Raw genomic sequence first — 23,732 nt, forward strand, 5'->3', positions numbered from 1 at the left:
GAATTTCCTGCTGGAAGCTCCGAAGGCAGAGACATACACAAATGCATGATTAAAAGGGTGGATAGGGAGTTCCCTTTGTAGCTCAGCGGTAATGAACCAGACTAGTCTCCATGAGGACGAGGGTCTATCTCTAACCCCGCTCAGCAGATTAAGGATCCAGCATTGGCATGAGCTGTGGTGTAGGTCAAAGACACAGGTTGGATCTGGCATTGCTGTGGCTGTGGTGTAGGTCGCAGACATGTCTGATTGGACCCCTAGCCTGGCAACCTGCATATGCCGCAGGTGCGGCCCTAAAAAGCAAAAAAAAAAAAAAAAAAAAGTGGAGGTGGATAGGTGGCTGCATGGATGAATGATTGATGTAAGGAGAGGGAACAAGACAGTTTTGCTGGCTGTGGAACTGAACTTTATCGAGGCCTAAAGGAAGCCATCTCCTCATTACCAAAAAGGGGTGCTGGTAACAGCTGCAGATGTCGTCACTGAACATTTGCTGCATGCCAGGCACTGCTTAAAGCTCTTTTCTGTGTTAACTTATTACTCTTCGATGTCACCCTATGAGATGAATCCTATAGTTATCACCACCCCTGTTTTACAGACGAGGACACCAAGGCCCAGAAAGTTTAAATAACTTATAAAGAGACAGAACTGGAATTCAAATTCAGACAGGCCAGTTCTGACCACAAATCTGTATGGCCCAGGACCATGGCTCCTCCAGAATTAAATGCCATCTGGAAACTGCCAAATCTGTTCAGTGACAGTAGGTGGGATGTTTTTGCCATATCACTGCTTGATACAGGGTGAAAATAAAAACAGATTCATGAAGGAGTTTCTGGGAGTTTTCATTTCGGCTCAGCGGAAACAAATCTGGCTAGTATCCATGAGGACACAGGTTCGATCCCTGGCCTCACTCAGTGGATTGGGGATCCGGCGTTGCCGTGAGCTATGGTATAGGTTGCAGACAAGGCTTGGATCTGGTGTTGCTGTGGCTGTGGCGTTGCTGTGATGGTGACGTGGCTGTGACTGTGGCTGTGGCTGGCAGCTGTGGCTCTGATTTGACCCCTAGCCTGGGAACTTCCATGTGCCGTGGGTGTGGCCCTAAAAAAGCAAAAAAGAGGAGTTCCTGTGTGGCTCGGTAGGTTGAGAATCTGGCATTGTTACTGCTGTGGCTTGGGTCACCACTGTGGTGCAAGTTTGATCCCTGAACCAGGAACTTCCACAGGCGGCAGGTGTGGTTGGGGGGCATGATTCAACAGATTCCAGAAGAGTTAAGATAAGGAGTTCCTGTTGTGGCTCAGTGGTAATGAACCTGACTAGTATTCATGAGGCTTCGGGTTCAATCCCTGACCTCGATCAGTGGGTTAAGGATCCGGCGTTGCTGTGAGCTGTGGTATAGGTCACAGACATGGCTCGAATCTGGTGTTGCTGTGGCTGGGGTGTAGGCTGGGAGCTGCAGGTCCAATTTGACCCCTAGCCTGGGAATTTCCATATGCTGCAGGTGCAACCCTAAAAGGCAAAAAAAAAAAAAAAAAAAAAAAAAAGATAAATTCCCAGATGTCAGATCTCCAATAGCTATTGAAAGGAAGATTAGGAGTTTCCGTCGTGGCACAGTGGTTAACGAATCCAACTAGGAACCACGAGGTTGTGGATTCGATCCCTGCCCTTGCTCAGTGTGTGTTCAGGATCCGGTGTGGCCGTGAGCTGTGATGTAGGATGCTGACGCGGCTCGGATCCTGCGTTGCTGTGGCTCTGGCGTAGGCTGGCAGCTACAGCTCTGATTGAACCCCTAGCCTGGGAACCTCCATATGCCACGGGAGCTGCCCAAGAAATGGCAAAAAGACAAAAAAATTTTTTAAAAAATAAGAAAGGAAGATTGTCGTCTGAGGGCATCTTCTGAAACTGTGAGCTGTCCTTCCTCCAGACACACCCCTTTGTGGTGTCAGAGGCCAGAGCTGGCCAAATAGGCTAAAGTAAGAGCCTCCAGGAGTTCCCGTCATGGCGCAGTGGTTAACGAATCCGACTAGGAACCATGAGGTTGCGGGTTTGATCCCTGGCCTTGCTCAGTGGGTTAAGGATCCAGCGTTGCCATGAGTTGTGATGTAGGTTGCAGACGCGGGCTTGGATCCCGCATTGCTGTGGCTCTGGCGTAGGCTGGCAGCTACAGCTCCAATTGGACCCCTAGCCTGGGAACCTCCATATGCCACGGGAGCGGCCCAAGAAATGGCAAAAAGACAAAAAAATAAAAATAAAAAATAAATAAATAAAGTAAGAGCCTCCGGGTTCGTTTGGGTCCTGCATGAGGACACTCCCCTGAGAGGACCGAGGTGAGGGCTGAAGTTCTGAGTTGGTCTCCTCAGGGGGAGCCCCTTTCTAATCTGCACACAGCCACCGTGCACACCAGCAGCGTCTGTCCACTGTGGGCCAGAGCTTTGTGTGTGGACCGGGCCCTCCCAGTGTCCCAGGGTGGCCATTCCGCGTCCAGCAGTCTCTCCTCCTGTTTTGGTGAAGCCTCTCTCTTCCCGTGGTGATGGATGCAGCCTGGAACTTCATGGATAAAAAGGCCCGATTGAAAGGCACTAATTACCCATCATTATTTTCCGAGCCGTAATTTGTGTGGAACGAGATTTCAATCAGTTGTCGGGGATCAGCTTGGTTTTGACTAATCTTTCGAACGACAAGATGCTTAATTACAGATTTTTTTTTTTTTTTTTTTTTTTTGCCTGAGCTCCAGCATACAGGAGGAGGCAGACTCTTCCCAAAGCCAGTTTGCTGTTGGGTCATTTCGTAGTCCTGGATCCCAGAGGGACCCCTGAGGGAGAAAGAGAATGAGGAAAGTGTCCCCAAGGAGAGCAGAGAAAATGAACCAGCACAGGACCAGCGCTGCAGGAGTGATGGAGCGATGGAGGGTGGCAGGTGTCGGCTGTTCCCCGGTGCAGCTCACCTCCCCCCCGTGTCTATACACCCTCAGCCAGCCCCCAGCCAGCCTGACTCTTTAGTTAGTGTCTTTGAGTGAGTCAGTCACAACTTCTAGGGGCTTCAGCTCTAGTCTGACTGTCACCAGGCCAGGCAGGAGAATCTCTGAGCGCTTATGAGTCACTGACTCCTGCTGTAGCGGCATCCAGAAAAATGGGTCCACTGTTGAAAGAGACGCATTGCAAGATTTCACAAGGAGTGATAAAACCTGCTATTTATTGAAATAGGCGATCCAAACTTCCAAACTATTCTGCGGTGGGGGGGGGGGGTCAATTTGAATTAAAGAAATATCTGAGTTTGGGGAAAAATATATGTATAACTAATGGACTCGGATGCATGAAATTGGATTAATTATAATCCCTGTCCAGAATACTTTCCATTACTGGCTTCCCCTTCCTTTCTCCCCTTCGCCCCCCTCCCTTCCTCCTTCCCTCCTCTCCTCCCCCTTTCCCGCGTCATAAGCACCCAAGAATCCATGTCCCAGCAGGAATGGGGGGAGCTGGACGGTCACTCATGTTTAGCCACGTGGTCCTCCCCATCCTAGCCCTCCATTGAAGGCTCGTACTGCATCCGCTAATGCTATTTTTAAAGGAACTTGAGCTGTGTCACTTTCAGGCGCCCGAGGGGCTGATTGCTAGCAAATAAAGCCTTGCTGGAGGGTCTGAGGGTCTGCCTTAATGAAAGCTATTCATTAAACCAGGGGCCCCTGGTTAGAAAATTAATTAAGAAAATGTACATAAGAGTCCCTCAAGTGTTCAGAAACCATTTTTCTTCTGTAGCGCGGAGTCCCATTTCAGGCTTATTTAGCCTTTTAATTTGCCTAACCTACCACTTTCTCTTCTGGAAAATGGCAAGTTCCTTGTGGAATTATCCTCAGTTCTAGATCCAGGGAACTTGGTTGAGGAAGGAACTTTGCTGGATTTAACCATAAGGCTGCCACTAGCTGCTGGATTTTCTGGAAGGGGGTTCCTGGGAGAATCACAATGGCAGCCGCTGTCCACTAAGAACTTGCTGCTTAGAGCATCCTGAATGTTTTGCCTGCATTCGCCTCTGCTCACCCAGAACAAACCTATGAAGGAGGTGCCGTCATTGAGCCCATTTTACAGATGAGGACCCTGAGGCCCAGAGAGGGTGAGCTATTTACTCAAAGTCAACAGCTACTATGAAATGGCTCATCTGACGACAGAGGGTTGGCTCCTAACCATTAAGTGATTCAGGGGCTTGTTTCTGCCCTTACTTGGCAGAATCTCCTCCTCCTCCTCCCCCTCCTCCTTCTTCTTCTTCTTTTTCAGCCTCCTTGGGCATATGGAATTCCCAGGCCAGAGATCAGATCCAAGCCACAGTGGCGACCTACGCTGCAACTGCGGCAACGCCAGATCCTTTAACACACTGTGCCAGATCCAGGTTCAAACCTGCATCCTGGCGCTACAAAGATGCTGCTAATCCCTGATCCCCTTGCACCACAGCGGGAATTCCTACCAGGGTGTCTTCAGCACCGAGACGGTGGACAGCTCTGAGGGCAGCCCCTCTGCCTGAGAGGAAAGGAAGCCAAGCTCAAGGTTAATCAGGCTGGCCCATCCCTCTTCCCTCCAGGAGCTTCTGTTCCTCCAGAAGTTTCTCTCCCACTTTTCCACCACCAGGTGGCCTTGAGGGGGGCAGATCCCTGGGATTCCAGCTTGAAATTTATGATTGTCTTTTGCTGATATACTGGAATTTCTCTTCCTCTAGACATCTGTGGCAAAATAGCTGAGCAGTTTGGATTTCCTTTGGAACTTAGGAGATTCTGTTGGTCTCTGTATTAGGGAAAATCTTCAACCCACCTCATCGTTCAGCCAAGTGATGTCCGGCAGAGGCAGAGAGCCCCCCAGGAAGCTCAGGCATCCCTGGAGGTCTGAACACACTGGATGCTGAGAAGAGCAGGCTGGGTGGGGACGAGCAGGGACAGGGGAGGCCATGTTAATCAGATGGTGGTGACATTGAGGCCACGGTGGCTCTGGCTGCCGCTCCTGTTATGAGATGGATCAGAGGGAACATGCTGCCTCGAGGGGCTTCGACCACTGACTACTGCTCTTTCAAAGGCAGCTCAGATGGGGCAGCGGTCCCCTCCCATAAAGTCAATAGCCATCGACCAGTTGGGAACTGGGTCCCAGACAAACACAGATGGACTCAGCATGACCCTCTCTTCCCAGAGCTCGAGCACCAGTTGCCTCCCCCTCATCTGGAGGCTGCACCCTTCCTGCACCCTTCCCTGGCCACCTGCCCTGTGGCCACATCCTCCTGGGCCTTGGCATCGAGGCTCCACCTCTGAGATCTCCCCTGACCCCATCTCCCATCCTTCCAGCGGTCCTGCTCCTTCTTCCTAAACCTCAGCTTCCACCCCCTGGAAACCCCCCTGCTCCTGGGCCCCCCCGTTTTCTCCTAATTCTGCTATTTCTGGCATCACTCCCCTCTATCCCCAAACTACACTGCGTGCCCAGCCCTCAGCTCCTGGACCCCTTGTCCCGCCTCTTCCCTCGACATCCCGGTCAGTGGTTCTAACTGGGGGTGGTTTTGCCTCCCGGGAGGACATCTGGCAGTGTCTGGAGAGGGTCTGGATTGTCATATCTGGGGGTGGGGGTCCTGTTGGCTTCTAGTGGGTAGAGGGCAGGGATGCCGCCAAATGTCTGCCATGCACAGCACAGCCCCACCGTGAAGAATTCCCGGCCTGAATGTCAGGAGTGACCTGGTTGAAAAACCCAGATCTAAGCTCCCCCACAGGCGTTCCTGTTGTGGCTCAGCAGGTGAAGAACCTAACTAGCATCCATGAGGATGCAGGTTCAATTCCAGGCCTTGCTCAGTAGGTTAAAGCTCTGGCCATAGACCTAGAGGTGTAGGTTGCAGAACTGGTGTTGCTGCAGCTGCAGCTCCAATTTGACCCCCTAGCCTGGGAACTTCCGTATGCTGTAAGTGCAGCCGTAAGAAGAAAAAGAAAGTTTTATATTTTTAGCTTTTACATTTAGGTCTATGATCCATGATTTTTTTTTTTTCTTGATTAGAGAACTGGTAAAACTTTATGCCCCCAATTTCTTTCTTTCTCTCTTTCTCTCTTTCTCTCTTCTCTCTCTCTCTCTCTCTCTCTCTCTCTCTCTTTCTTCTTTCTCTCTTTCTCTCTTTCCCTCTCTCTCTCTCTCTCTCTCTCTCTCTTTCTCTCTTTCTCTCTTTCTTTCTTTCTTTCGTCTTTTTGCCTTTTCTAGGGCTGCTCCCTCGGCGTATGGAGGTTCCCAGGCTAAGGGTCTAATTGGAGCTGTAGCTGCCAAGCCTATGCCAGAGCCACAGCAATGCAGGATCCAAGCCACGTCTGCAACCTACACCACAGCTGATGGCAATGCCAGATCCTTAACCCACTGAGCAATGCCAGGGATCGAACCCACAACCTCATGGTTCTTAGTCGGATTCATTAACCACTGAGCCATGATGGGAACTCCTATGCCCCCAATTTCTTTTTCTTTTCTTTTATTTGGTCATGCCCTTGGCACATGTAAGTTCCCAGGGCCAGGGATTAAACCCACCCAAAGAAGCAACCAGAGCCACAGCAGTGACAACACCGGATCCTTAACCTGATTTCTGTTCACTCCTCTTCCCAGAGCTGCTGTTGCAAACTTTCTTCCTTTCGCTGGACCTCCTGGCCTCATCTCCCACTTCACAGAGTGAAGAGAGGCTGCATGGGGGCCAGAGAGGCCACCTCCACACCTGCCCTCTGCACAGCAACCTCCCCTCCCCCTCTTACTGCTTCAGCTCATTTCTCTTCCCAGGGAGCCAGATTCCTTGCAAACTGCCACCAGGTCCCCTGACTACGCTTGTTATTCCCATAGGATTCAAACTTGAGTCCCTTAAGGTCACAGCTGGAGTGCTAAAAACAAACCAACCCACAAAACCCCAAATGCAGATTTCTGGGCCCCCCCTGAAGAGGCGACTATTGGAGAGCTGTCTGGAGTGGGGTCAGATCCAGGGAGCTACCTGATCCATAAGCGCCTCAGCTGACTCTGAGGAGGGCTGGACTAGAATTGGAGAAAAGCTGACTTTCATCTTTGGAATTTCAATCTCTCCATCTTGATTTACTCTTTACCATCCGCGTGTAACCCGGAGTGGCCGTAGAATCCACGGCCTACTCCGGGGAGAGGTGGGGAGCGACGGGCAATTATACTGGGTCAGAAGGTGGGATCAGGATCGCCCAGAGCACATTGGAAAGTAATTTTTAAATTTCTTAAATTCCTTACATTCTCAACACACCCCCTCCTCATCAAAGCAACCGATAAATTACGGACAATAACAACAAAAACATTCCTTCTCTCCCCCCACCGCCCCCAAGTTCCAGTGGACGGTGCTGCCTGAAGGTGGCCAAGAAGGACCCCCACCCCCCTTCTGCCCATTCAGCCAAACTTCCTGAAAGGATTGTCTATGTCCCATACCTTTGGCAGCCCTGGCCCTGGGGCTCCCATTCCCACGCCCATACCCCCCCCATGCCATGTCACTGTTCTGGGGAAGCCACCCCCCCCCCCCCCCCGAGTGCTCACTGCAGGGGACCCTTGCGCCCTGACTCCCCCTGATGTTGTGGCTACATGGGACCTGCCACCAACCCCTTCTTGAAGGCTCTCTTTTATTTATTTATTTATTTATTTATTTATTTATTTAGCAGCAGGTTCGCAACCGCTGAACCACAAAGGGCACACCTCGAAGTCTCCCCTTACTGCCCATCCACCACTCGCCCTCTCCCTCTTCCCCTCCAGCTCCTCTGACCACTCCTTCTGCCCTCTTTTTGGACGTCTTTCCCTCTGTCCTTCCTTTACTTTTTGCTTTTGAATAAAGGGAAGATGTCCTGGAGTCCCCATCGTGGTTCAGTGAAAACGAATCTGACACAGGTTCAATCCCTGGCCTCGCTCAGTGGGTTAAGGATCCGGCGTTGCCCTGAGCTGTGGTGTAGGTCACAGACTCGACTCAGATCCTGCCTTGCTGTGGCTGTGATGTAGGCTGGCAGCTACAGCTCTTATTCGACTCCTATCCTGGGAACCTCCATATGCCCTGGGTGTGACCCTAAAAAGACCAAAAAAAAAAAAAAGAATGGTGTCCTGGAAGTCAAGGATGGATGGAGGGAGAGGGCAGGTTTCCTGGAGGACAAATATGAATATGAGTGAATGAGTGAAGCCAGACCAGAGGCTTGGCAGGGGAGCCACTGTCAGCGTGGCGTCCCTGCTCCCTGCCTTTCTGGTGCTCTGTTTAGCCTCTGTCCCTCCTGGGAGCGGATGAGCTTCTTGATGTCTGGGCTGTGCTGGTCTTGTCCGCTATCTGCCAGCACTTGGCACATAGTAGGTGCCCAAAGTACACGTTGAGTCTCCCTGGAAAAGACCCTTAGAGGGGCCAAAATAATGGTCACGGAAACGGGCAGCCTGCAGGAATAAGCTCATTAGACCCCCCTCAACGGGGGCTCAGGCGCTAAATTAGTAGCTGGATTTCCATGCCAACTCTGAGGCCAGGGTCACATTTGCTTCCTTCTCAGTTCTAGAGACTGGGCAGGGCTTGAGGGCAGCGGCCTGGACAGGGTGCGTCCTGGCAGCACAGCCCCCTAAAGAATGCTCTGTGCTCTTCTGAACCAAGAAGGAGAGGAGCAGGAGGGGCCACCAAGCTTCGGGGATGAAGCCCCTGTCTGCCCTGGGTGTCCTTCAAGGTTGAGCGACGAGCCTGGGGAGGACTTCGAGGAAAACCGGGGCCTGCTGCCCGTCTGCTGGGCACGGTTGCGGGGCCCTCAGCTGCTTTCCTCGGGGCACACGCTTCTTGCCCATACAAGGGAGAGAGCTGAAGCGGTCCGCATAGAACTCATGCTCACTATATAGCAGTTGCTGTAATGACTGTTTATATCGAGTCTATCTCCAGAAATCTCTGGAGTACTCACCAGCCACGGGGAGGGGTGGGCTGGAGGGCTGGGGTCTGGGAGCTGTCTTGCCCTGCAGTGTTTGTCACAGGGGGCCTGGGCGGTCCCGTGAACTGCAGAGGCTGAAGCAGCAGCAGGAGGGGATTTACAAATCTAAGAGTAGACCCCATGCAAGTGCACTGGGAAGAGTGAACGCCTGCTGGGGCCAGCGGCCTTTCCTGAGGACACACCAGGGACCTGCTGGTGGATGGAGCAGGGGCAGGTGACCCTGTGGAGTCTGGGGACCTGACAGGACATCAGCCAGAGATGTTAAAAAAAACAACAAAACCCAGGGGAGACTGTCAGTAGGGTACCCTCTGCTGATGAGGGGAAACTTGGGACCAGGAGGGGAGATGTCTCAGAAGACTCAGGAACATTCGTTTGGAACAGAAGAGACCCACAAGGCTCTATCTTCAAACAGTACATTCCGGTAGATAATAAACTTCTCGACAGTGGGAGCCTTATAGGTATCTTTTATCTTTTTATCAGAAGCAGTTCCTTGCTTCTGATTAGAACAGTCTGCAGGGCAGTGAGTTCCCTGCCTCTCGACATGGTCAAGTGTAGACGGATGGGACGACCTCCGGGGGAGGGGTCGGGGGCGGTGGCGGGTATTGACTATGAAGTCATTGGTGGGACCAGGGACAGTGGAAGCCACCCCCCCCATCTGAAGTTTGTGAGGTTGTGTTGTGAGGATGGGCTTTGTGGGTGGGAGACTGCTCCTTCTGCACGTGGTGACCAACGCTTTCCTCAGCAAGCGGCTCAGAAAACAGGGGCTACCTCTGAGCATCTTTGGAGGCAGGACCTCGGCTGCTCCCCAATGGGTCCTCCAGCACCGGGACCCTCCTTCCCTCCCTCCCAACCCAGGGTCGTCTTTCTGGGAATGGGGCGATGCTGCCACCCTCCCCAGCCCTTTTCATTCTCCAGGACTCTTCCCTATTAACTTTCCCCTGCTACTCAGGCATCCACCTTGGCCTCCTCTTGATTTCCACCCAGCCAGGCCAGGACAGGGACAGGTGGGCCCCGACCCAGCCTCCCGACTCCAGGTCCTGCCTGGGCCAGAGCACTTGAGGGTGGACTAGAGCTGGGCTTCCCTGAATGCATTCCCCTGAACTCCACTCTTCTGGCTCACCTGGGAGAAGCCCCTCCCTTCATCCCGGGAGGTGGGATGTGGGAGGGTCACCCCCGCCTTCTCACCCACCCTGCAAGGTTCTGGGAGGAGCAGTTTTCAGTATGGGAAATATTCTATGACTCTTCATGGTGTTCCTGCCTTGCTGCTGATGCTCCCTTGGCTCTATGCGTGAGGCAGGGGTGCTTAAAGGTTGAAACTTAGGTTAAGAAACAGCTCGCAGTTGGGGCTGGAAGGCTCCTTCGTGTGCCTGACAGAGGCATCCCTCTTGAGAGGGAGGCCAGCAGGATGAAAGAAGAGGCCTGGGAGCCACCCCAAGATGCACCCTGGGCCAGAGGCAAAACCCAGAGGACAGCCAATTTGGCGGATGCCCTGGCTGCAAGCTTTGACTCCTGCCCCGGTCGGGTGGCTCGGCACCTCTGGTCCTCATCTCAGTGTTGGTGGCATTCTGGGGAAGCTCCAGGCTTGGGCTTACCTGCTGCCTCCGGGGGCCAGGTGAAGTGGGTCATCAGGTCATTGTAGTGAGGCATCTGGTTCAGGGGCTGGCACCCTGGACTTTCTAATGTATTACTATTATTTTTTAAATTATAGTTGATTTACAATGCGTCAATTTCTGCTGTACAGCAAAGTCACCCAACCATACATATACTATATATATATAACTTTTTTTTTTTAATTTATCTTTTGTCTTTTTAGGGCCACACCCACAGCATAGGGAGGTTCCCAGGCTAGGGGTCAAATTGGAGCTGTAGCTGCCCACACCATAGCCACACCAACTTGGGATCCGAGCCACGTCTACTACCTACACCACAGCTCAAGGCAACGCCGGATCCTGAACCCACTGAGTGAGGCCAAGGATCAAATCTGCATCCTGATGGATACTAGTCAGCTTCATTAACCACTGAGCCACGACGGGAACTCCTATATAATTCTTTTTCTCCTGTCATTCCCCCATCATCTTCCATCCCAAGAGACTGAACACAGGTCCCTGTGCTGTACAGCAAGATCAAATGTATTATTGCTGTGCGAGAAGGTTGACCAAATATTTTGGCTGCCTTCTGACCTTCTGCCACCATCAGAGCAGCAATTTGCAGAGGGCTAGGGTGCCTCGCCGGAAGTTTATCGATTGAACCTAGTGTTTTCTTTGAGGACTCAGAAGGTTCTGGGGGGATGATGCCAGAAACTTGCTCAGGCCGCCTGCCATTCTTCAGGCCAATTGACCTTCTGGGCCAGCATTTTATCTCACCCAGGCCTTAGCATAAGGCCCCTCCCCGTCACCCCGCCCACTTGGTGCCCGGAGCCCAGAGCTAATTCCTCGGGAGGGTGTCACACCCACCGCACCCTCCTCTGAGCTGACTTCCCTGCGCTCCGTGTCCCCAGGCTGCTGAACAGAATGTCCGCAGACGACCGGCACCTGGGCTCCAGCTGCGGCTCCTTCATCAAGACCGAGCCGTCCAGCCCGTCCTCGGGCATCGATGCCCTCAGCCACCACAGCCCCAGCGGCTCGTCCGACGCCAGCGGCGGCTTCGGCCTGGCCCTGGGCGCCCACGCCAACGGTCTGGACTCGCCGCCCATGTTCGCGGGCGCGGGGCTGGGAGGCACCCCCTGCCGCAAGGGCTACGAGGACTGTGCCAGCGGCCTCATGGAGGACTCGGCCATCAAGTGCGAGTACATGCTCAACGCCATCCCCAAGCGCCTGTGCCTCGTGTGCGGGGACATCGCCTCCGGCTACCACTACGGCGTGGCCTCCTGCGAGGCCTGCAAGGCCTTCTTCAAGAGGACCATCCAAGGTGCGTGACGGCAGGACCAGCGGGCGGGGCCCGGGCGGGGTGCGGGTGCGACAGGGAAGCGGGCGCCCTCCCACCCCCAGAGCTGCCCGCTCGGTCAGGGCCCCGCCGGAGCCCGGCTTCCGGAGGCCTCTTGCGTCTCCCGGCATTCTGGCCGCGGGCTCTGTCTCCCTGGTTGGGGTTGAAACGGCAGGCACACATAGGGCACCCCAGAAAACCCCGAGAAAACCGGCCCAAGTGCCTTAGGTCAGGTGCGCCTCTGGTAGGATGGGGGACCCTGTCGCATGTGTGACCCTGAAAAGCTGATTTTGGGGAGAAGAGCCTATTTCCCCCCGCAGTTCTAGACCATAATGAGTCCTTCATTTCATTTTTATCAAAACATGAATCATCTTTACTGTGAAAGAGTCAGGGCCAGAAAGCAAGGGAAAATGCCCCCAGACCACTCATTCTGTCTTCTAGGGTACAGTGTGTCTGCATTATGGGTTGAGTCATATTTCAATGGCCGTGGGGTGGCTGCCTCTTTAATGGGTACTTGCTTGGATGAATTAGGGCAAGAGCCCTGATGGTTTATTAAATGGGTTAAATCAAATATGTTTAAATATAAATGTAAATTAAATAACATATCATGAAACATATAAACGTGGTGTAAAAGTCAAATAGTGCCAAAGAATATAGTGAGTTAAAAGTAAGTTTCCTGAAACCCCAGGCCCTTGTATCTTTCCCAGAAAAAGTCGTGAGGGCAAAAACCTCTCTCAGCAAATATCGACTGAGCACTTTTGTATCAGGGACTGGGCTGGCCTTTGGTGCAGTGAATGAACGCAGGCTGGTCCCTGCCCGCTCCGTATCCCCGAGTCTGGGAAAGGAGGCCCCGGAATCTCAAGACTGGAAAAGCACTGCCTGTAATTCTGTCTCAGCTCAGCCAGGGCCGAAAACCTCCAGTCTGATATCCAATCAATATCATTGGCTATTTGACCAATAAACATGAGATGTTTAAGCCAATTTACATTACCGAAATAGCAATGTTTTTCTTCCCCAGTAATCTTGGGAAGTAATCTTGCTAAGATTGCCACTGTTTTAGACTCTTGGAGGCGAGTTTTTCAAACTCCGAGGAGGCACCCTAGCCCTTTGCAAATTGCTGGTCCGATGGTGAGAGAAGGTCAGAATGCAGCCAAAATATTTGGTCGACCTTCTTCCACAACAATAATACATTTGATCTTGCTGTACAGCCCAGAGAACTGCGTTCAATCTCTTGGGATAGAAGATGATGGGGGAATGATAGGAGAAAAAGAATTATATATATACACACATATGGTTGGGTCACTTTGCTGAAATTGACACAATATGGTAAATCAATGTCTCTTTTTAGGAGACAGTTACATTTTCTTTTCTCCATGCTCTTAAATGTGCTGGAAAGTTCTGGATCTAACTTTCTGAAAGCAAAGGCTGGTGTAGCCTCAGGAACCCTACCCTCCACGGACGCCTGGGTGCTAGGAACTCATCAGCATGTCCAGAGCCCACAGAAAGGATGTGTAAATAGTCTTAATTATTTGCTCCCATGAATAGGATAACAATCTCTTCCTAGAAGTCAAAAGACAAACAGCAGCATTTGCTGCAATCCGAGCCAAAGTGCTCCTGTCACAAGAAGAGTTACTTATTTACAGTCCGAAAGAGGTTTCTTTCCATCTAGAGCCGGGCAGAGGGAACTCTAAGGCCGGTGGAGTACTCAGCTTCCTTTATCCACTCTTTGGTCTTGTTCTAACAAAGATTTTGATTTTGTTGTTTCTGAGCGTACCAAGTTGTAGAAAATTTGGGAAAATGGGAAACATATAAAGAGGAAACAAAGGACCTACCATTGGACAACCCCAGAGATGAGCTTAGACTCTTGAGAGCTTAGAATCTAGGCGAGTTAAGGAGTCCCTGCCCTGAGCAGAGTGCTTCGGGGAGAGAAAGAGGCAGAGTACCTGCCTTCAAGAAGCTGGAATCTTAAGGCTTAGAGCACAAGCGCCTGCAGGCTTAGCCTTAGGCTCCCAACCGGGGCATCTTCTCAATTAAGGAGGATATTCAGCCAGTTTTGAAAAGGCCTTTAGTCACAGGGTAAATGCCTGGACAGCTCCGAAAATCATGCTAGCTCACCACCCCCCTTCCTTCTTTAGATCCTTCTGTTTGCTCAATTCACTGCTCACACCAGTACGGGATAACTTTTACACGACTGACTTAGGGAGAAAGCAAAGCCCTCGGACCGCCATGCCTTCCCTACAAATGTTTACTGAGGCCTCCCTCTGTGCTCGGCTGCGCTGGGGCTCCGGCTGTGGGGGTGGGGGAAGGGGGTGGGGGAAGGGGATGGGAGATGCGGGCAAAGTACAGTCTGAGGCATCTTTCTGTTTTTGTAAATCAAGTGGTCGTTGAATGGGGCCACACCTCTCTGTTTGCATATGGTCTCTGCTGTGCACAGTGGACTAGTCAGAGAGCTTCTGGCCACAACACATGACATTGTCACACTTTTCTGGAAAAAGACTTGTACTCTCCTGCACTTCAGCATTGGACAAGGTAGATGCAGCTCCCCCCACCCCCAGGGGGTTTGTAATCAATGCCTAGTAGTGCATGTTAAGTGTTCATTACAACTTTGCTAGGTCTAGACTGTGTCAGTGCTGGGGGTGTGAACTTCACCCAGAGAAGAGGAGCTTGGAGGTAGACAAAAAGGCACAGTCCTCTAGGGACTGTACGTTTCCATGGCAAAGGAGCTCTCAACCTGATGGAATTGTGTATCTAAAGAAAAAAAAAAATCCCATCCCTAGAGGATGGGTCAGCCCCTGGAGGCAGAGAAAAAGAAGGCAGACTTTGGCAAAGGCCCCACCCCAGGAGAAGGGCGTCGGCCTGGGACCCTTGATGTGATTAAACAGTCAATGGAGCTGATGACCCTCTTTCTGATCCTGACCTGGGTCCCCCGTAGGTCCTCTTCTTGGAGGGCACCTGCTGGTTAGGCACAAGGCTGGCCAGGCAGATCAATTTCTCCTCCTGCTTGAGTGTGCTGGCCTCCCTGGGCTTATACATCAGGTTCCTGAATCGGGGCAATGTGAGTCAGCCCCTGATAGATGGAGCTCCTTTCTGTGGCTTCTGGATCACAGGGCTGAGGGCCAGCTTCTGCCCGGTGATACTGACCCACGGTAATGAAAACCTTGGTCACTGCAGTGATGGGGGGGCCATGTGGGGAGCCACCCGAGGGTCTTTGCCAAGCTGTACCCCCAAACCCTGGCCTTCTCACTCAACAAGGACCCTGCCTCATTCCTATTTCATTGAGAAACTGGAGGCCCTCGATGGGAGCTCCCTCAGCTTGTTATCACCAAATCACGCCCCCTCTCTCACATGGGCAGTGTCTCAATTGTTGATGGCATGGATGTTTGTTGCTACCCGCTTGAACTGAAAGGGGTGGCTCCCACCCAGCCTCAGCTCTTCCCAGGCTGAAATTCATCTCCTCCCCACTTCCCAGAGCCCCTCCTACCCATTATCTCTCCTCTTGTATCCTCTCTCTACTGGCTCCTTTCCATCAGCATTTAAATACCTCTGGTATCTCCATCTTAAAAAGAATGTCCGGAGCTCCTGTCCTGGCTCAGTGGTTGAACCCAACCCGACTAGTATCCATGAGGACACAGGTTCCATCCCTGGCCTTGCTCAGTGGGTTGGGGATCCAGCGTGCCATGAGCAGTGGTATAGGTCGCAGAGGAGGCTCAGATCTGGCGTTGCTCTTGCTGTGGCTGTGGTGTAGGCTGGCAGCTACAGCTCCAATTCGACCCCTAGCCTGGGAACCTCCATATGCTGAGGGTGCAGCCCTAAAAAGACAAAAAAAAAAAAAAGAAAGAAAAGAAAGAAGAAAGTCCCTTCCATCTCCAGCTTCCAGGGCCCCTCTTCTCTTCCTCCTTCTGTCCTGACCCACCTCAATCGCCCAGTGTCTCCTCCCACCTCTGCCATCAGGATGAATCCCAATTCTCCAGCCCTCAGCCTCCCCTCTGAGCTCCAGGGCCTGCCGCACCTAATGAACCTCTTCCCCGGGTGTCCTAGAGACACCCAGAGGCAACAAGTCCTTTTTATTAATTTTAATTTTAATTTTTTTCAGTTGACAATATCTTTTTTTTTTTTTTTTCTTTTGGTCTTTTTAGGGCTGCACCTGTGGCATATGGAGCTTCGCAGGCTAGGGGTCCTTTTGGAGCTGGAGCCGCCAGCCTACGCCACAGCCACAGCAACTCCAAGCCACCTCTGCGACCTACACCCACCACAGCGCATGGCGACGCCGGATCCTTAACCCACTGAGCAAGACCAGGGATTGAATCTGTGTCCTCATGGATGCTAGTCAGATTCATTTCCGCTGAGCCACGACGGGAACTCCAGATGCAATGAGTCTTAAACAGAAGCCATATCTCCGTCAACAGATGCTTCTCCTTGTGGTCCCACTTCAGCACCTCCGTTTTCAAGCCGGAAGCCTGGGTCCCTTGCTTTTCTCTGCTTCCTGCCCCCCAGCGCCCACCGCCCACCTTCCAAACCAGCATCCCAGCAGCCACACCGTGTTCCTTCTCCCTCCCTCCTCCAATCTCCTGACCCTACAGCTCCTCTCCAGCCCCCTGCTTCATTCAGTCCAGGCCACCACTGAGCACTGATTAGAGCAGCTTCCAGATCTGGCCTCCCAGTGGGGCCAGGCTCACCCCTTCCCAGTCTGTGTTCTTCAGTGCCGCCAGAGAGACCTTTTAGCTTTATTTTTTATTTTATTTTTATTTTTTTGTCTTTTTGCTATTTCTTGGGCCACTCCCGCGGCATATGGAGGTTCCCAGGCTAGGGGTCTAATCGGAGCTGCAGCCGCCGGCCTACGCCAGAGCCACAGCAACGCGGGATCCGAGCCGCGTCTGCAACCTACACCACAGCTCACGGCAACGCCGGATTGTTAACCCACTGAGCAAGGGCAGGGACCGAACCCTCAACCTCATGGTTCCTAGTCGGATTCGTTAACCACTGCGCCACGACAGGAACTCCTAGCTTTATTTTTATTTTTTTTTATTTTTATTTTCTGCTTTTGAGGACTGTACCCGCGGCATATGGAGGTTCCCAGGCTATGGGTCGAATCAGAGCTGCAGCTGCCAGCCTACACCCTAGTCACAGCTCCTTGGGATCCGAGCCGTGTCTGTGACCTTCACCACAGCTCACAGCAACACAGGATCCTTAAGCCACTGCATGAGGCCAGGGATCAAACCCACATCCTCTTGGATCCTAGTCGGTCTCATTTCTGCTGAGCCGCAACGGGACACCAAAGAGACCTTTTAGAACACACATCTGAGCATGGCACACTGGTATCTTGCTAGTGGGTAAAACTGAAGCTCCGCTGTGACAGAGGATGTCCCTGGGATTGTGGCACATTGACCTGGCGGCCTCCTGTCATTTCCCTCTCCCTGGCAGGCTTCAGGTCAGCCTGACTGCTCTCATTTCCAGAACTTGTCCTACACTTCCAATTTCTGGACTTGCAGCATCTCCTCTTTGCTCCCCTCCCCCAGCCTTCTGGTGCTACTGCTGTCTATTCGGACCCAGGTTAGCGGGCATTTCCTCAGCGAAGCCTTCTCTAACTTCTGCCCTCAATTCCCCCTTCTGACTGCTCCTGTGAAGAAGCTTCTCACAACACTGCTAACACTTGCCACACTGCGTGGTCACTGCCATTGCTTGTCTGCTCCCCCAAGATGCTTGTGAGCCCTTGAGGAAGAGCATTTCATATATCTTGACTCTTCACTGAGCCCCACCGCCTCCCACAGGACCTGGCGTGTAGGGAGTTCACAATGTATCTGAATAGAAGGCGATCTCAAAAATGATCTCTCCTTTGCCGAGTGAAGACAAACTAAAGGAGTTTGGCTAATTTATATAAGCCAATCCTTAGGGATCTAGATAAAATCGTCAAATGTGCTACAGTTCTTCTTATAGCCATATGCGAGAGTTCCCTGGTGGCTCAGTGGGTTAAGGATCAGGCCTTATCACTGCTGTGGTTCGTGACTGTTGTGACTTGGGTTAGGTCCCTGGCCTAGGAACTTAGGCATGCCATGGGCATGGCCAAAAAATACACCAGTTTGCTATACTTGCATATTTTCAGTTATATTGTGTAAGACCATATGTTATTTCTTGAAAAACCTTTTCTCACATTTTGGGCGGCAAGGTTTATCAGATATTTCACATGATGCTCATGAAAGGGTTTTTGCCTTCTCTGGGGCCACTTTTGGAGTCATTTGGCACCGAATTTCAGAGATAACCATCTTCATTTCAGTTGCAGGTGATTTTATGAGCATATGGGTGCCGCTGCCCCTCAGATTTCTATTTCGAGCCCTAAGTGCATCTCCTAGACCATTAGGACAGCTCTTTTTTTGGTCGGTTTGCTTTTTGGCTGCCCTGCGGCGTGTGGATTTCCCTGACCAGGGACTGACTCCGAACTGCAGTTACGACCTATACTGCAGCTGCAACAATGCTGGATCCTTAACCAATGGGCCAGGTCGGGGATCGAACCTGCAGCTCAGTGCTGCAGAGATGTGGCCAATCCTGTTGCACCACAGCAGGAACTCTAGGATAGTTTTTTTCAGTTTGTGTCAATGTTTTTCATAGTTAATCTACAATCTTGTGTTTGCTTCAAGTATGCAGCAGAGTGATTCAGTTATACATATATATACATGTGTTCTTTTTCAGATTCTTTTCCATTATTGGTTATTACAAGATACTGAATACAGTTCCCTGTGCTTGCTGTTTACCTATTTTATACAGTTGTGTCAATTTATAATCATGGTTTCCACACATATCAGGCACTATATATACTGCTTTTTTTTTTTTTTTTCTGCCTTTTCTAGGGCTGCACCCGCGGCATATGGAGGTTCCCAGGCTGGGGGTCTAATCGGAGCTGAAGCTGCCAGCCTACACCACAGCCACAGCAATGCCAGATCCGAGCCGCATCTACAACCTACACCATAGCTCACGGCAATGCTGGATCCTTAACCCACTGAGCAAGGCCAGGGGTTGAATCTGCAACCTCATGGTTCCTAGTCAGATTCGTTAACCACTGCACCACGACAGGAACTCCTATACATGCTGCTTTTAACTCCCCACTTTTGCTACTGTGACTTGTGTTCCCGGGAATAACTAAATGCATGTTCAGCTTCTCTCCCCGTTGTTACTGATTCAGCCAATGATTAGCCTGGATTGGGGTCTTCCCTAATGGCAGTTGTTCAGTATGAAGTGACACAGCACCTCAGATATGAGACCCCACAAAGACACAGCTATTAAGCAATGTCCTCCTTTTTTTTTTTTTTTTTTTTTTTTTTTTTTTTTTTTTTTTTGTCTTTTTAGGGCCACACCCATGGCATATGGAGGTTCCCAGGCTAGGGGTCAAACCCAAGCTGTGGCCACTGGCCTACACCACAGCCATAGCAACACTAGATCCAAGCCGTGTCTGACCTATACCTCAGCTCATGGCAGCGCCGGATCCTTAACCCACTGAGCGAGGCCAGGGATCAAATCTGTGTCCTCATGGATACTAGTCAGATTCGTTTCTGCTGAGCCACGAAGATAATTCCAGCAACTTCCTCTTTTCTAAAGGACGATGTTTGGGGGAAACTCCTGCCTTACATCTGAGCTCACAGAGCGGTGGTTCAGCTCTTGAGTGAAACTTTATTGAATCCCAGCCATCGGGTTGGGAGCTGAAAGCAGAGCAATGGGCCCTCATCTGTGGGCTTGTACTCTCAGGGGTAAGGCAGACTTGATAACAAATAAAGAAGCAGAAGGCAGACCCAGACAAGAGCTGCAAAAGGGAAGAGCCAGTGATGAGACCTAAGGTGGCCGAGAGAGGGGGTTTAATTCAGTCTGAGGATTGGGTAAGAAAGCAGCTTTCGAGGTTAGGGCCAGCACAGGAGAGACTCCTGGACCAGAAGGAGGGCCAGTGTGGCTGCTGTGAGAGACAGCCAGATGGAAGGAGATGGGGCGAGAGACTGATGAAGTCTAGGGCCGGGTGGGTGCTGCCCTTGGATTTTCTTCTACGTGGAATAGAAGCCATTGACCACATAGGCTGCATGGCCACGGGGGGCTGCATGCAGGGTAAAAACACCCCAAACTCCTTCCGTTCCTGGGGCAGGCGGCCAACTTTGTAGGTCCCTTGAGTAGCTCCTGCAGATGAGGAGGAACAAGCAAGAAAGAAGCCCTGGCACCGAGCTCCCTCTGTTCACTTGGGGCCCAGATGCAGGCTTGGAAGGAAGCTCCCGGAGGGGGGGGAGGGGGTGACTGATGGGTTATCCTGCCTTGGACCGCTGCCAGGCCTTTTGTGCTGGAGAGAATGAGGCTGGCTGGCCCAGGGGACAGACTATGACAGGTGCAGAGACAAAGCCAGGCGTAGGGCCGGGGGTGGGGTGCCATTCCAGCACTGCCACTTGCCAGCCAGCTGACCTTGAGCAGGGCCTGGGGTCCTCTGGCTTCAGTTTCCTCATCTGTACAAAAGTACAAAAGAGTCAGTTCAACCCACAAAACTCTGCTGTCAGCAGGGCGCTGGGGGAATGAGAGGAAGAACAATCCACAGTTGCTCTTTTCAGAAGCACAGCCAGGGTGCAGGTCAGGTGAGATACAGCCAGATAAGGCCAGGAGGGCTTCCTGGAGGAAGGGACATGGAAGCAGGAGTGGAAAGGGAACAACGCACTTGGCAGGGAGGACAGAGGATCAGGCCCTTGGGAACTGAGTGTGCTCTGCTCAGGAAGTGAGGGCCGGTGCTCGGGTCCAACCGAGCATGGGGCTGGATGTCAGAGGGCTTCACGGGCCGGGTTAAGGAAGAGCATGGAGTCTTATTTCTGCTTGGGTGTTTCCAGCTGACTTGGAATCCCAATTTGATAATTTCTCAGTTGTGTCAACTTGAGCAAGTGGCTTAGCTTCTCTGGCCTTAATTTGCTTGTCAATAAAATGGGACCAATGGGGCTAATAAAGTTCCTGCTCCTAGAATGTTCTTGCAGCAATTACATGAGACATGTGTGTAAATTACTTAGCATAGGGCCTGATATATGATAACCATTAAATAAACAATATTTGTTATTTATGGTTGGCAACAGGAAGCCAGTGAAGATTTTTGAGCAGGGAATTAATCAGATGTCCCCTTAGCAAGATGACTGTAGCAATGATAGGGAAGACGGTTTGGAAATGGGAGAGTCTAGAGGCAGGCAGACCAGTTAAGAGGTGATTTTAACAGTCCGGTGAAGAGATCTAAAGCATCCAAGCCAGGACAGTGGCCAAAAGATTAAAAGGAGAGGTTAGGATTTTGAAAAGTGGATTCAGTATGAAAAGAAAACCGAATTCTGGATTGTGAGACTGGCTCTGAGATTCTAATTAAGGCTAGGGGATGGTGAGGAGTTCCCACAGCGGCCCAGTGGAAATAAATCTGACTATCCATGAGGATGCGGGTTCAACCCCTGGCCTCGCTCAGTTGGTTAAGGATCTGGCGTTGCCGTGAGCTGTGGTGTAGGTCGCAGATGTGGCTTGGATCTGGTATTGCTGTGGCTGTGGCGTAGGCTGGCAGCTACTGCTCTGATTCGACCCAGAGCCTAGAAACTTGCATATGCTGTGAATGCGGCCCTAAAAACCAAAAAAAGAAAAAAAAAAAAGAAGAAGAAAAGAAATTCCAGAGGTAATTCCCTCGAGGCTCAGTGGATTAAGGATCTGGCATTGTCACTGCTATGGCTCTAGGCACAGCTGTGGTAGGGGTTTGATCCCTGGCCCGGGAATTTCCCTCATGCCATGGATGCGGCCAAAAAAAAAAAAAAATATATATATATATATATGTATATATGTGTGTGTATAAATATATATATATAGGAGTGTCTCACAGAAGTTTTACAATATCTTCAATTTATTTTTCTTATATTTTCCCTTTTATATATGCATAAGAATGCTATGTGATCAAATCTGTATCTAACTAAATTTCAAAGAGCTCTTTTAATAAGGAAAAAAAAAAAGAAAAAGAAAATGCCAGTGGCAAAGAAGCACAGCCATACTTTGATTAACAGATTTTTTTCCCGTTCTTAGTGGTACATAAAATAATGGTACAGTCATATCATTGAAGGCATCTTGGATTCTATGCAATAAATATAGAAGAGGTCAGAGATGTGGCTAGAGTCCCTGCAGAGAAGACAGATGAAATCTAACCGAGGAGTGGGTTTTAAAAGGTGTGATGGGCATTTGCTGCTTCAGGAAGGACCAGGATGGGAAAGGCCCAGGGGAGGGGACGGCATTTGACAGCTGAGAGGTTCCTTGAATTCTAGGTTTCTTCGGGTGGGGACTCTTGCTTTCAGTTCGTTTGCTTTGATCCACGGGTATTTCAGGTGGCAGGCACTGTACCTAAGATGCAGAAATCAAAGACCTAACAATCTCTATCCCCAGTGAGCACAGCGTTGAGAAGGGAGGACAGCGTGTAAAATCCTGATTATGAAACACTAAGCTAGTTGTTTTCAGTGTGTGGGTGGGTGTGTGGCGTGATGGATGAGGCCTATGGGAGCAACCAGGAAGGGGTGTGTAAACGTAGGGACAGAAGGGCAGGGGCTGTCGCTGAGAAGGCCAGGTGAGCACTGAGGCTCCAAGCATGTAAAAGGGTTTGCCAGAGGAGTTTCAGCAAGAAGGAGACACGAGAAGGCTCAGAGGTTCCAGGTGGTTTCCTGAAGCCTACAAATTGGTGGCCTAAGTGGAGGGAGATAAGAGAGGACTGGTCAGAGTTGGCCAGATCATAAAAGGCCTGGTGTGCTTTTCCCTGGAGGTTAGATTTCATTTTTATGCAATAAGTAAATTAGTTTTAAATTAACTTTAAATTTTTATCAAAAGCACATAGTTTAAAAAAACTCCAAGTGTGACTTTTTTTCGGCTGCACCTGCAGCATGTGGAAGTTTATGGGCCAGGAATTGAACCTGCGCCATAGCAGCTACCTGAGCCTCTGCAGGGACAATGCCAGATCCTTAACCCACTGTGCCCCAAGGGAACTCCCAATGACATCTAACGCCTATAATGAAAAATAACAGTCCCTGGCCCTACCCATTCTTTTCCCTTCCCCTGTGATCTGAAGCTAGCCATAGCCATTTAGGAAAATCTTTTTTCTCATAGCTTGTCTTCTAATTCCTAATGTTTTATAGTTACACTTACTAACTTAGCAATTTTACATTATTTCTGGACTTTCTGTTTTGGAAGATAAAAGGTTAGTTCCCATTATACAAACCATTCCAATACATACCTTTCCTATCTCCTCATTGTCTGAATATGGCTATATCACAATTTTTGGTTAAATCTATGTGCTTGCTGCCTGTTCCTCCGGTTGACTTTTCTCCCGGTTGGATCCTCTTCTCTGGATCCTACCTCTTCCTCTTTCTGGTCCTTCCCTTTTTGGGGGGGGTCTCATGCTAGAAAAGTGTAGGAGAAGTGAAATTGTGGACATCTTGGATGTGTGGAATGTCTTTACTCCATCTTTCAACCCATACGTTAGTTTCTGCTTGAAAATAATTTCCCCCCAGAATTTGGGCTTTATTGCTGCCTTATCTTCTAGCTTCTAGCACTGCTGTTAAGAAGTTTGATTTATTCACTTAGAAAATATATAAAGAGGCCTCACTCTTTTTCCAGACACGGCTCCAGGTGTGGGGAAACAGCAGTGAACAAAGCAGCAGTGAACAAGCTAAATAAACAAAGTCAAGTGATGAATGCTAAGTAGAAAAAAACAGGGGTGAGCGTGTGTATGAGTTTTGTGCATTTGTGTGAGCACAGAGAGGGTTTTTTCCCCTTATAGTTTGAGACATGGTCAGTTTTCCTCTTTTTTTTTTTTTTTTTTTTTTTTTTTTGCTTTTTAGGGCCGAACCTGCAGCATGTGGAGGTTCCCAGACTAGTGGTCTAA

General features: G+C 50.6%; 1 protein-coding gene across 4 annotated transcripts in view; it reads left to right on the forward strand.

Moving 5' to 3' along the window:
- The window catches only part of ESRRB (estrogen related receptor beta), a 188,344-nt gene that overhangs the window by 117,014 nt on the left and 47,598 nt on the right, over positions 1–23,732 (forward strand). For all 4 annotated transcript variants that reach the window (XM_021099544.1, XM_001928051.7, XM_021099542.1 and 1 more), the window contains one exon: positions 11,418–11,827. In XM_021099544.1, coding sequence (XP_020955203.1) covers positions 11,418–11,827 — 410 coding nt within the window. The remainder of the gene's footprint in view (positions 1–11,417; positions 11,828–23,732) is intronic.

This window comes from Sus scrofa, chromosome 7, assembly GCF_000003025.6.
Source record: "Sus scrofa isolate TJ Tabasco breed Duroc chromosome 7, Sscrofa11.1, whole genome shotgun sequence".
Lineage (NCBI taxonomy): Eukaryota > Metazoa > Chordata > Mammalia > Artiodactyla > Suidae > Sus > Sus scrofa.